Raw genomic sequence first — 13,087 nt, 5'->3', positions numbered from 1 at the left:
CATTGTTTGAAAGTCTGAATTGATAAATGATTTCTTTCCTCTGTACAGATGGAGCCCAGGAACCTCGCTCTGGTGTTTGGCCCCACGCTGGTGCGGACCTCAGAAGACAACATGACAGACATGGTCACTCACATGCCAGACCGCTATAAGATCATAGAGACTCTCATTTTGCATGTAAGACTTATTCAAAGTGGTTTAAATGATTCACCTCTTCATCATGATGGAAATGTTTATCGACAGCAGAAAACTATGTTCATTCAAATATCATTTTTAGAGATTATTGTTTATTTGCATAGCACTGTACAACCATTGAAATCAATTATGGAACTCATAATTACATTATGAGATTTCAGCCTGCATTTTAGAGACACGGTGAAACACGGAAAACTAAAATATGGAGGAGGGAAATACACGCAACAGATTTAAAACATAAAGAGGACATACAATTGATTAAGTAAATAAAACAAAATAAGCTTTGTATTATTTCAGTGGAACACACATGTTATTTACCTAAATGTTTAGCCCTAAAAGTTATTTTTACTCTGATTTGTCGTTTATTTTTAGATGGAATTTATGTCACGACGTCACAAAAATGGTTAAATGTTATCGTACGCTTTCTGTAATAGACAAAATTGAGCCTTTTTATAGTTGTGGTAATCAATATTAAGTGATAAATGTCAGTAGAGCTGATCTTTTTAAAATATTCTGTCTTCATGTATTCTTTCTGTTTGTTCTAGCATTCATGGTTCTTCAGTGATGAGCTGGATAAGGACGAGAAGGTACTAAATTTCTATGATAGCCATATTAAATATGTATTATGTTTAATAAGGTACTTGCGATTACAACCGTGTTCTAAATAGTCATTGGTCTCATCATCCAAATTTTTGTTTGAATTGCAAGGAACAGAATATCATCACTTAAACATATTTAACACGGAAAAATCGATATCAGCTGATGAATGTGGACAGTGACACAACCAACTATCAAAGTATTTTCACATATCTGTTGTTGCTTCTTGTGTAGACGCCAGAGGACCAGCAGGACATCCAACCCGTTCCAAACATTGATCATCTTCTGTCTAACATTGGCAGGACGGTGGGAGATAACTCAGGTGAGAGATCCTGACACGACATGAGATGTATGGACTGTCAGCACACAGATTTAGAGTGCTTGGGTAAAATAGCATAATATTGTTTATAAAAATGACTTTGGAAGGGCCCTTTGTGAAGGGATTTAGTCACTTTCTTTTTGAAACGGGCGTATAACACGACTTTTATTCTTCCCCTTGTTTCTAACACAAGTTTACCTCCGCTCACTGTAATCTTACTGTATATGAACTTCCTTTTTGTAAAACACTTTCACCTGCTCTGTCTCTCTCTTTCTTCCTCTGTTCTTCTTCTTTCATTTCTCTTTTATATCCTCTCTGGACTTAATCTACATCCTTCCGCTAGCTGCACCAATGGAGCAAGGTTTGCGGTAGGCGCAGGAATCCCACTCTACCTATATGCATATATAAGTGTGTTTGTGTGTTGTGGATTTCACCATCTGCAGCAGCTTATGAATCTTCATACACTGATCTTCAATGTGTTCCAATGTTTCTTTTTTATGAATGTGTGTTCTTCATCAGCCCGTGTATGTTTTCTCTTTAAGAGGAACACGAGTTCGTGTTTTTTTCCTTTTCTCATAGTCAGATTCCCAGAATCTGATATTTCTCTGTGTTTTCTTCACCTGTACAGATTCCACCAACAACGACTCAGCTAAACCTAAGGTAAGATGTTTTTTACATTTATAGTTTTGTATTTTGGCCGTCACTTTTTTCAAAACTTATGGTGCATTTCCAAACTTATGGTGCATATACATACGTATACACATACATAAATATATATATGTGTGTGTTCATGAGGTTTTTTTACAAATTTGTTATCTTTGCCAAAATTACTTGAGATCTGCCATTATTTTCTTGTAAATTACATTTGGCTTATGTAAAAAATGTTTTCTTATTTTTATGAATGTCAGCCACCACAGACCATTATGTACTGAATGCATCATTCATGACCTAGTACAGGGGTTTTCAGAGACCACCGGGGGTCCCCAGAAAAACAGCAAAAATTGTAAAAGTCTACTGAACATTATTATTGTTTTATTTTTTGTTTATATTTCTAAGTGTAAACCTTTTCTTCTTGTTACATGCCTACTTTACAGAATGATTTAGATTTGTATTGCATCTTTCTAGTGAGTTTTTGCCTCTACAGTTCACTGAGGTGAATGGAGAATATTTCTCTTGTGTAGCTAATTATTTAAGTTTGTAAACAATATGTTGTCTTTAATATCAGACTTATTATTTATCTAACATACACTACCAGTCAAACGTTTGTAAACATGTTTCATGTAATGAAAATCGGAAACCTTATTATGATTATGTACCTGAAACACCTGCTTGGTGAATTAATATGGTAAATAATCCTTATTTTATGTGTCGGAATTCTCGAGAAAAACAACCTCTAAGTCAGACATCTTGGTCGATGTTTTCTAGATGAATACATTAAGTAGAAATGGTGAGGGCCAGATGATCCTTTTATTTGAACCTAGTTTATGTTTGTCAACTGTTCAACAAGTGTTATTTACTCATCAAATCCATTTTAGCTGCATTAGGTTTATTTTAAAGCCTCGGCAGCACATCAGAGTGTGATAACATTGTATTGAGGTCTAAAATGTAAAGTAGTTTCTTCTCTGATCACAGGGAACTTCGACTCCCAAAAAAGACCTGAGTGCCAAGGACTTCCTCCCCCTGTCCATCATATCAGCTGTGACCCGGAAGAGAAAGAAACGCCGGAGCACCTGCCCTCCGGACAGCAGCACTGATGAAGACTCTGAGCACGAGCCAATCAAAGCCAGCAACTATGAAGAGATGTGTGACGAGAGCGATGGTCAGGAAAGACTCAACGGACACCCGACGCCAAAGGAAGAGACCGAAGAAGCAGTAGAGGTGGAGGGAAAGCAAGAACACGTGGAGGAGAACCTCCCATCCCTCCAAAGGCCTTGTGACCAAGAAGGAGAGGAACTGACGGAGGAAAATAAGGTGGACGATGTTTGTGAGAGAGAACCAATGGGACACGTTCGGTCTCAACGGCCTCGTAGCTTCTTATATTCTCACCACCAAAGCGAGTCAGGGCTCGGAGCATCCACAGGGCCAACCAACTGCTCCACCTCCACCTGCTCCATCCCAACAAAAGCCTCAAGCTTCGCTCACATTCTCGCCCAGGGAAACCTTCTCACCCGGAGGAAGCTCAGAGGGGAAAGAGTACGACCTCATTCACTCTACGTGGAGCGGAGCAGAATCGTAGAAGAGCAGAGCTCTGGCTCTCCCAACCGCTCTCTGGGATTCTCAAGAGTCAAAGCGTCTCTTGTTAGAGGTCAAGAGAAGCTCCGTCAAGCAGTGTCGCCCAGTCGGAGCAGCCAGCAGAACAACCTGGCCCCAGTCGAGGGTGTGTGGGGAGCAGGGGGTCAGCGCCGGCCGGGTTCACCGGGGACACGCAGGAGGAGGAGAGACTGGAGGCGCCACACAGTGTTGGTTAATATGCCTGGGGAGGGATGAGCATGAAGACACTATGAAATGCAAACAAATCCCTTGATAACAGCTTTAATGCTTTATTCTTTTCACCCCCTCCTAAATAAAAGGACGACTTCTATGGCAGCTAAAGCCAAGCAAACACATGGCAGAGCACCATTATCATTCTTACTCTAGGGTCACTGCATTATAGAGATAGTTTACCCTGAAAATAACATTCATGCATCCTCGTGTCGTTCAAAACCTGAATGTGACTCTTTCTTCTGTGGAACACAAGAAGATATTTTGAGAAATGTCAGAGCTGTTTTGTATCTATAAAATGGAAGTCGATGTTTACGGTGCTGTTTGGGTACCAACATTCTTTAAAATATCTTCTTTTGTGTGACGTAAATGTTGAGAGAATTCAAATTTGGGGCGAACTGCCTACATATATAGCAATAAAGGCTGTGTTAGTGGCTAAAAGACAGTCGTGCTAGAGTACCAGTTCACTGTGGTCTTCCTCTCCTCCCTGTTTGGAAGGTTTCTCCGTGTCTTTGATAAACCTGTATAGATTTTATTTTGTGTTTGTCGGCATCATATATCATTCTTGTGATGTAAGGCTTATTCCATGTAAACTAATGTCAAATTTTTACTCCCCCATGCATGTACAGTATATGGGTGATTGTGTGGACCAACTTTTGTAACAAATGTACAAAGCCTTGCTAAGTTAACCTCTGTGTACAAATGATAAATATGGTATAATATATATACGAATTATTTTGTTTTGAATTGTGTATACTGGTTTACCTTTGTGCTGTTACATAAAGAATACCTTGTTTCTGTGTGGTGTGTGTATAGCGACCTACACCATATTGAAAAGATTTGGGATCATTTGTATATTTAAGACGTTAATGCATATGGTATATGTTAACCTAAAAATTCTCTCAAAATTCTACTCGCCCACATGCCATCCCAGCTGTGACTAACGTTGCAAACATCAAAAAGATTTGAAATTCTTGTCATGTCAAACCTGACTGACTTTCTTTCATACGCAGAACACAAAAGACGATACTTTGAAGATTGTTGATAACAGCCCCCATTCACTTGCATTGGTTGCCAGAGAAGTGAATGGGGGCTGTGCTGTTCTTAAACCAACATTTTTCAAAATATCTTATGTGTTCTGCGGAAGAAAGTCAGATCCTATCAGCCCCACAAAAGATATCCACCATTTTATTTAATAAATAAAAATGAGATAAAATATGAAAACGTAAGGTGCGGACCGTCTCTGCTATCGTTTTGCTTATACACACCTTTTGTGCACGTGCGAGATGAGCATGGCTAGGTTCTGCAAATGCATATAAATATGATTTATGAGGGATTGTCATCTGGTATAACAAACGTCATCTCATGTGTTAAATTCACATATTCCAATTGCAAGCTATCACTTTAAAGTCCATGGCATTTACATGAAACCACATCTTTCCTCCAGTCCCCATTGATTTGTATATATTGGGTCGACTGGAGGAAAGCTAGTCGTTCATTCGGTCGAGACAGTACAGCAGGCATAAAATGAGAATATGAACTAAAATAAGGAATAATTTAATCGACATATAATCGATAGTTTTGGGCAGAACACGATAAAATACCATTGACGGGTTTCCACTGTTTACAACATACTGTCTTGGTCATGCATTAACACACTGAAGCATGTGCGCCATAAATAACGTATAAGAAACGCTGCATGTTTGCTCTGTTATGAACGTTGAACATAAAAGGCGCTATCAGACATTCATTTTGGTAAAATAACAAAGACATTAGCCGATATGCTACTCGTGCAAATTCAAAAGTTGTCCGTTTCTGACCGTTTAATCACTTACATGACAAATAAAGCATTGTGGGATATTATTATTTTTTTGCCAATTTAATAGTGCGAACCACTTACAAATGTTGAGCAATAATGTGGGACGCACGTAGGATTTTAATAACTTTTCTGTCAGAAATAAACATTACCTTTCGATGGACTGAGAGACTATTAGCTACCACAGAGATGCATTACAGTAAGACAGTAAAACGGATCGATTTGACATGTAAAACACAAACGAAACGTATCGAAATGTTGTCCGTCATCGGGCATCATTCAGCACGGCTGTGATTGGTTGAGTCCAGTCCCTTTAGTTTTCGGGGTTTTGAGTAATAACTCGTTATTTTCGGCTTTCAGTCTCTCCACCTCAGTCTCCAGTTCTTGCAAGCGCTGATTGCCGCAAGCGGCGGGGCTGCTGATATCAGACGCCTCTGGGTTCCTCCGGACGCCGCGGAGCCAGTTGTTCTCCTCCTCTAACCGCGACATGCACTTCTCCAGCTCCAGGTACTCCCTGACCAGTTCTTGCTTGGACATATTCTGCAGAGTCTCGACGTGGTATCGCTCATAGGTCTCAGAAAAGTCTTTCTGCAAAAACTCCCCGCCCGCGTGTCCGGGTCTTCCCATGCCGTCGCTCCCGCCGCCTTCCTCCTCTTCCTCTTCGTCAGCCTCGAAATTGTCCTCCTCGCTGGCTGTGTCGTCGGAGCGGATCCCTCCGGATTTTCGGGCAACCAGCTCCGTGTTGAGATCGGGTTCTTCGCGGTCGTGCTCCTCCATGAGGAACTGCGTTGTGTTGTACGGGGCGACGGGAAGACCTTTGGCGACCATCTCGGCTCGCACTCGCGATGCTCGTGCCGTCTCCCGTTCATCCAGCTCCTTCTTCTCTTCCCAGGTTAATTTAAAGTACGGCTTCCAGCGGCGCTTCTTCTTTGAGGGTCGCCTCCTGTGTTTCTTCTTGCCCTGGCGACCATCTGACAGACCCTCGGTGTTAACTCCGGTGCAACCGGAGTCTCGCTCGCTGCTCTGGGCTTCGCCAGACGTTTTCTCTGCGGAAAATCCATTGTCGCTGGCGGCATCGCCAGCCTTGGGCTCCGGATCCCGGCCCCGGCACATGGGATGTGTATCTCCAGACACCAGACCCGGACAGATCTCCAGATGATTTCTTTGCACTTGTTTCGAAGAGACGACGCTTGTCAGAGCATCTCTCTGCCGCCCTCTGCTGTCACCCTCCGGTGTAGTTTCTTCTTTAATAAGCTCCATAACTGTACACTCCCACCTGAAGGAGATACAAGTTTGTGATCATTGTGATGAGGGACACCCTCCTTTGTTACAAATAAAGATTAAACTGAAATCAACTTCTAAAACTGACATTTTAAACAGCCCGTTAAACACGCAAAGGTAACGAAAAACGAAAAAGTGTTAAGTAACAAATGAACGATAACGTTATTATTGTATATTCACAAAACGCATAATCAACTAAACACGTACAAGTAAAAATGACCTTAACCTTACCGTTCAACTCAAATCTCGTGTTTTAGTTTTGTTATGTTATCTGAGACTGTTACTGTTAACTCTTTGCGTTCCGTCTACTATTGACTTGGTTTCTTGACGGCCCCGAGAACACTTCCCTCCCGTGCAAACTCCAATTCGCTTCTGCTACGGAGAAGAGTGTGGCTTGTGAATTTATCACCTCCCCCACGTAAAGGCGCATGTGGCCAGTCCCCGTTTCTTTCTGCTTTGTGGGACTTGAAGTCCCGCTTGCCATCACCACTCGTTAATATCCCTCGCGCAAAACCTACACTACCCACAATTCAACACTTGTTTTCAGTCCCGATCACAATACGCCCACTTGACATTTTCATTGGTTGAACAGTTTTTGGTGAGCTCGATGCATCATTGACGCGATCTGGTATGTGGTTGCCACTGTCAATCAAAAAGAAAGCTGTCCCGGCCAGTCTAGTGGACGCTACCAAGCGCCCGAAACGGGTACAACCCTCCGCCGTATTGTCAAACACATCGGCCGTTCAACGATTTACGAATAAATTGCACAGCCATATGCGTTAATGCAACATTACATTTACAAAGTTCATGCTGATTTTTGTGAAATATTATGGTAAGTTGTTTTGCCTCCCTACTCTAATATTTCGAAATACACCCTGTGCCCTTGGCAGGATTGATCACCCCTCACGCGTAAAGTAGTTCTTGTTTCAACATTATAATCACGGTTGAAAGTGAATAGATCCGATTGTATTCACGAAGATGACGAACTTATAGTTTTAGTAACTTGGACAGTTTACCCTTGTTGAAGAAAAATGTAGCATCTGAACATATAATATGAAACGTCCTTGGGTCGTTTTTTTAATTGGTCTCTAGCGATTGTTTAGCATTCTGTTTGTTTGCTAGCTAGCTAGCTAGTTTGGTACTGGTGTCTAGATTAACACGAATAAGCTAGCACAAGCAAACTGTTCAGAACCAAGACAAAAAGTCTTAATTTAAAGCATAATTTATATTGACATGCATTTCGAATAAAGTGCAATACGTATAACGGCAGGTAATAAAAACAGACGTGTTTATTGACTAGCTAGTGGCAAAGTATACTGGTTCGCTAACTGTAAAGTCACAAGGTTGACGAGAATACGATATTCATATAAAAAATCAGCTCGAATGAGACACGTTTCAACCCACGCTTGTGAATTATGAACGAGACGCTTAGTTTGGATGGGTAACGTTTTTGCTAACAGAGAGAAAGTCACGCTAGGGAAGTTAGCTAGCTGCTTCACATCTGTTAAGAGCCGAAGCGTCTAAAACACTAGGCCCTTTTTTATAAACATTGACATTTTAAGCGTATTAAAGATTTTAAGTTTTCAGTGAAAAGATCGTTAAACACTTTCCAAATATAGCATAGCCCTGATTCCTATAAAAGTGCTAAGATATGGTTTAACAAATCACATATGTTTAAACGCCAAAATAAACTGATGACAAATCAAGATGAGTTTTCTGGAGTACAACATTCAGATAACATATCGAAGAATCTAGATAATGATTTAAATGTCACCGTGAATATAGGGATGCACGTGACCCAGATAGTAGCAGAAGACATACTAAATTATGAATTTAATATAAAACGCTATTCGTTTCTGATTCAACATTTAGTTTGATCCACTCCTCTAAACATGACTAAATGTATTCACGTCTCCTTTGAAGTCATTACAAGTTGCTGCATGACAAAGTTACACAACCCAGCAAGTCCACCTGTCTGTGGTTAACTGCTTACTAATCTCATATTTAATATCTTACCATAAAGTGGACGAGTGTTATATTGCATGTACAATGCAAGAGCATTTATTTCTCCTTTCACAGAACAATAAATCTTGTGTATATGGTCTATATTCTATTGCTGGTTCTCCATTTTTCATTTCAGAGTGACAGCTAGAGCAAAGTGGACATCTGACATATCCCCCACGTGAAGGCCCTTATCTTTTTAATACATATTACAGCAACGTTACACTAAGTTCTACTAAGCGCCCGGCTTCCTGCAACATAAGTAGGAGCAGTAATACTTGTATCCTTCATTGTGGTGCTTTGTAAAATGTAAGAGTACAGATATTACCATACATTATTCACAGTCATTGGATGCCTAGGCGCAGAGCTACATGTAACCAGAATTACACGGAACAGAACACATGATAAACGTTAAATTACACAATTAAGCCCAGGGCATTTCTAGGAATTGCACTTATTTTGTTCATGTTGTATTAAGTGATAAGATCCATTCAGAGCTGAGGTTAGAACATTTCTTAGCTTCACTTGAGGCTAATAATCAGTGCATAAAGTACTGAAAGCCACAATATATTATTCATCATTCTTTAGCATGAGTTTCTTTGATTTCAAATGCAAACATGAAACTTTTTCTTCCTCCGTCTTAGCAGAAACACTAAGCCTTGAGTCACAAAAGGCCACACCAACAAAAGCAGCAACGTGCGTCCAGAGATGTCAAATGGCCACCATTTCTCCTACAGGCAAAATAGAAAACAAAATATATGAGAATAAAATAAGGCATTTATACTTCACACATATTTGTTTAAGGTTCTCGTCACTGCCATTCAGTCAATTGTAGCAAGCAATGCTGCTTAAGTTCCTTTTTTAAAATTCATACCATTAATGTCACATTTTACCTCTGGTACTTTCAGTTGTAAGTGGGATCTCCATTGTGAATTTTGAGCCTTAAAGATAAATATAGTTAAATGAAAGACATTTGGACGTAGAATTCATACAAACTTAAAGATCAATAAGATATTTGAGCTTAGTTTATACTTACCAAAAACTTGATAATGGACTTTAATATGTATACTGTATATTAAATATACTTCTCAGCTGAGTTATGTTTAATGTTTCTAATGTTTCTAACGCCTAAGCTACTTTTTAAACTCTTCTACAAATCAAGACATTTCTATCTTTGTTCTTTACCATGCAGGTTGGACAAATCAGATGATTCCTTTTGGCTTTATTTTGTTCAGTTTCGATTCTTACATTTGCAGTGGCAAGTCCCTCAACCACCTCCAGTCGTTCCATAACGCTCTGCATGTCCTCTCTGAGTTGTTGTAATGCTAAAATGATCTGCTGCTGCACCTGAACATCCTGCAGTCTGTCAGGCCCACCCTCAGAATCTTTTCCACCTGCTCCCCCTGAACCAGACCCTGAGGGTGGTCGCTCTGCCCATCTAGCATTGCGGCGAGCCAAATTACCTGATACAAAAAAACAAAGTTTTTTGCAAAAGCACTATTTGTTTTCTCTTTGGATTTTCATGAAAGAATAATTTGACTTTATATACCTGAAGGTTCCCTCCAGCCTTGCTGCATCCCCTCTCTTCCTGCGTTTCTTCTCACTGGGGGACCATGCCTGTCCTCTGCCCCCTCGCCACCACATCCAGCACCCATCTGAGTCACCTGACTGACAGGGTTGTACAGATGCTCCTGGACTCCAGACGTTTCGGTATATGCATGCCCATTTTCAATATTATCCGACAGTGCAGCAAGCTGTGTGAACATCAAAAGGTACAAAACATTTGTTGTCAAATTAACCGTACTGAGTGTTGAACCAAATTGTTGGGCAGTGAATCGGTTTATACCTTAACAGTGTCCAGCTGTTCCAATGAATCACAGAAGACTTCACTCTCTGAGTCACTTGCTGGCCCCAGAGTCACAGACAGAACCTCCACAGACAGAAGATCTGCACACACATGCAGTGATGAAACTGATGAGGTACAGTGCACAGATTTGATTACTTATGCACAGGTCAAATCTTTCAACAGCTGGATGGTGGTCAAGGCTGGTTCATGTCATCTAAGCCAGGGCAAGCTCCAATGCCATTTAAAGATGGAATAAACAGGTGTGTTCTACAGTGTTCTAGGTGGATCGTAATAAAATGACAAGCAGTGTTTTATGCAAGACTGGAATCTCCTTGGATAGGAGATTTTGGTGCGAAATATTCTGTGCATAGTGCATAGTTTATTTGTCTACTACCTGTGTTGTTCAGTTGAGGGTCACCATCAGGGACTGTATCTGTGAAGTCCTGCTGTTGAGGAGCAAGTTCTTCTGTTGGTCTATTCACTTCGTGTGCTTTGGATTTTACAAACATTATAAATATATTTGTAATTTATTGCAAACAAATACATATCCTTTTTAGAAAGCAATTGCATACACACTTGATGTCAGAGTTACAAGTGCCTCTGGAGGTCTGGGCATATCATGAATAACATGATAGAGGGGTTCGAAATAGTGGAAAAAGGATGCCGTCTTTTCATCTATTGGCATGGTATCTATTACCTGTAATATATATATATATAATAAAAAATTATTAAACAAGAACACAATTTATTGACTTGGAAAGTTATTTGGGGAGGATGTCTTCTCTCTACCTTTTGTGCGACTTTCTTCATTTCTTCCACGTAAGCACCCATTGCAGTTTCGTGATTCATGTCCCCTAGCTGTTTCCAAGCATCCCTGACGCAAAACCAGGAAAACATATCATAAACATTTCTTAAAGCTTGAAGTCTTAAACCTAAAATAAATGTACTGAAAGCTCTATTTTTAGCCAGAGGATCAAATGTACATTATTATGCACATTATGGACTGCGAAACGGGATAAAACTCAACCATTTGTAACGTCCAACAGGGTCCCAGAAGCCAGGACGTGACACTGTACACGGGCCACAGACCGCCTGTTTGTATAAACCATAAAACCGAAGCATCACTTCATAAGAGGGTCTGTAGGAACCTGTGCAAACACAGTTTACAATTAAACGGGTCAAATGTTTTCCAGCAAAATTTGTAGTAATCAGTACATTAACTTTAATGTTTGTGTATTTATTTATTTCAATATTATATTTGTAAATTTACAGAAATAAATGACAAGCTATTAGGGTTTTACATTGAGTGGATACAATGCTTGTTCGACTTAATGCGCGGCTGCGCAGACCGTGGCGACATTACATCTTACTACCGCGATAATACAGCTTTGGTAACACTATCGCGGTACTTTGCTGTCACAAGACGGTCGGTCTGCGCAGAGTCACATAAACCCGAACACATCTAATTGTCATTTACACATTAGTGATGATGTCATTCTACAGTTGTATGTCGATTGTGAGCAAAGCTACCATTTTTGGGTAGGCTTTGAATGACGTCGACAGCCGCCTGAAAGCGTCTTTGACAGTCCTCGGTGTCTGACATAGCAATAGTTGGCATAACATACGGTCTCTATGTTTTCCACACTCCTGCGGCCCAAAGTTCAATAACTGGAACCTGTAAATTAAATTCACTGGTGACACACGTGTCATCCTACGTTCTATACAATGTTCTGTACTGTGCACGCTTCGGAAGATCATTTGCTCTTATATTTGTTAAAACCCTCGTTTATACAATAAATCGTCCATGTGACAGTAGCTTTTCTGACGTCTCTGGTTCAGATTATTGGCCAGGAGGACAAGCAGACTAACTTTAGCTCGAACTCACCTGTCATGTGGCACAACACGGATCACTGCCATATGATTGCAATGCACACACAAAGCGACCAATCACAACCTATAAAAATCGTAGCAGGCTGCTTAATAAAAAAAATGCTGCTTTCTTCTGAAAACGGCTCTTTCGCCACTTGGAATTTCGGCTAGCAACTTCCTGGTTCAGTCATATGATCACGTGTTTACGGCGATGATTGGTCAAAACGTTTATTTCTAAAAACGTGTGACTGCGTAACCATTTGACGTCATTTATACAATCCTTATAAATGTAAAATGTTTTTTGGTCCAATGAAAAATATTTTAAGGTTTTGTAGTACTTGTTAAAAGAAAATGTTTTTATACCAAACCACTTTTTTTATTTAAATCAGAATATTTGATTGTAAATGTACTATATATGGGAACTAAGATAAATTATGACATAAATATTCGTGTTTATAATAATATTTTGAAACACCACTTAACTGAATAAGATTTTGTACTACGTTTTTTTATTATTGTTTTGTTTCTTGTCTCCGTGGCTTTGTTTGTGTGTGTCTGCTGTTACAATAATTTGTAGGCAAATACATACTGTATTACTGGAGCGCATTATTACTGTCCTTATTATTATTGGTAATGCAGAAGTGAAGCAACATGCAACAATATTTTAAAACATAAACAAATACAT

At 40.0% G+C, this 13,087-nt stretch overlaps 3 protein-coding genes across 9 annotated transcripts in view; 1 reads left to right on the top strand and 2 right to left on the bottom strand.

Moving 5' to 3' along the window:
* arhgap23b (Rho GTPase activating protein 23b) overlaps positions 1 to 4,389 on the top strand; it is a 36,965-nt gene extending 32,576 nt beyond the window's left edge. For 3 of the 5 annotated variants that reach the window (XM_079477073.1, XM_079477072.1, XM_079477071.1), the window contains 5 exons: positions 49 to 174; positions 738 to 779; positions 1,024 to 1,111; positions 1,737 to 1,768; positions 2,741 to 4,384. In XM_079477073.1, the coding sequence (XP_079333199.1) occupies positions 49 to 174; positions 738 to 779; positions 1,024 to 1,111; positions 1,737 to 1,768; positions 2,741 to 3,595 (1,143 nt within the window). In that variant the 3' untranslated portion in view covers positions 3,596 to 4,384. Of the gene's footprint in view, positions 1 to 48; positions 175 to 737; positions 780 to 1,023; positions 1,175 to 1,451; positions 1,477 to 1,736; positions 1,769 to 2,740 lie in introns of all 5 variants that reach the window. The other 2 variants (XM_079477074.1, XR_013787797.1) reach the window with 2 other exon arrangements.
* Positions 4,390 to 5,380: 991 nt separating this feature from the next.
* hexim1 (HEXIM P-TEFb complex subunit 1) lies at positions 5,381 to 7,202 on the bottom strand. Its single transcript, XM_079477075.1, has 2 exons — positions 6,918 to 7,202; positions 5,381 to 6,681 (listed from the first exon to the last, which is right to left on the bottom strand). Exon 2 carries the CDS (start codon positions 6,663 to 6,665, stop codon positions 5,685 to 5,687), a length of 981 nt encoding a protein of 326 aa, XP_079333201.1. The 5' UTR covers positions 6,666 to 6,681; positions 6,918 to 7,202; the 3' UTR covers positions 5,381 to 5,684.
* A 759-nt stretch (positions 7,203 to 7,961) lies between these two features.
* On the bottom strand, positions 7,962 to 12,648 carry acbd4 (acyl-CoA binding domain containing 4). 3 transcript variants are annotated; one of them, XM_079476540.1, is made up of 11 exons: positions 12,419 to 12,648; positions 12,064 to 12,208; positions 11,561 to 11,681; positions 11,323 to 11,407; positions 11,110 to 11,230; positions 10,928 to 11,023; positions 10,534 to 10,634; positions 10,237 to 10,441; positions 9,936 to 10,150; positions 9,581 to 9,628; positions 7,962 to 9,418 (listed from the first exon to the last, which is right to left on the bottom strand). In XM_079476540.1, the coding sequence occupies exons 2-11, from the start codon at positions 12,149 to 12,151 to the stop codon at positions 9,293 to 9,295; spliced, it is 1,206 nt and encodes a 401-aa protein (XP_079332666.1). In that variant the 5' UTR covers positions 12,152 to 12,208; positions 12,419 to 12,648; the 3' UTR covers positions 7,962 to 9,292. The 3 variants fall into 3 exon arrangements, with proteins under 3 accessions (XP_079332666.1, XP_079332667.1, XP_079332668.1); XM_079476541.1 differs by lacking the exon at positions 12,064 to 12,208; XM_079476542.1 differs by lacking the exons at positions 11,561 to 11,681; positions 12,064 to 12,208 and having other exon boundaries at positions 12,419 to 12,615.
* Positions 12,649 to 13,087: the final 439 nt, after the last annotated feature.

The sequence above is a fragment of the Barbatula barbatula genome (genome assembly GCF_947034865.1).
Source record: "Barbatula barbatula genome assembly, chromosome: 16".
Lineage (NCBI taxonomy): Eukaryota > Metazoa > Chordata > Actinopteri > Cypriniformes > Nemacheilidae > Barbatula > Barbatula barbatula.
This window is presented reverse-complemented; position numbering and strand designations above follow the sequence as displayed.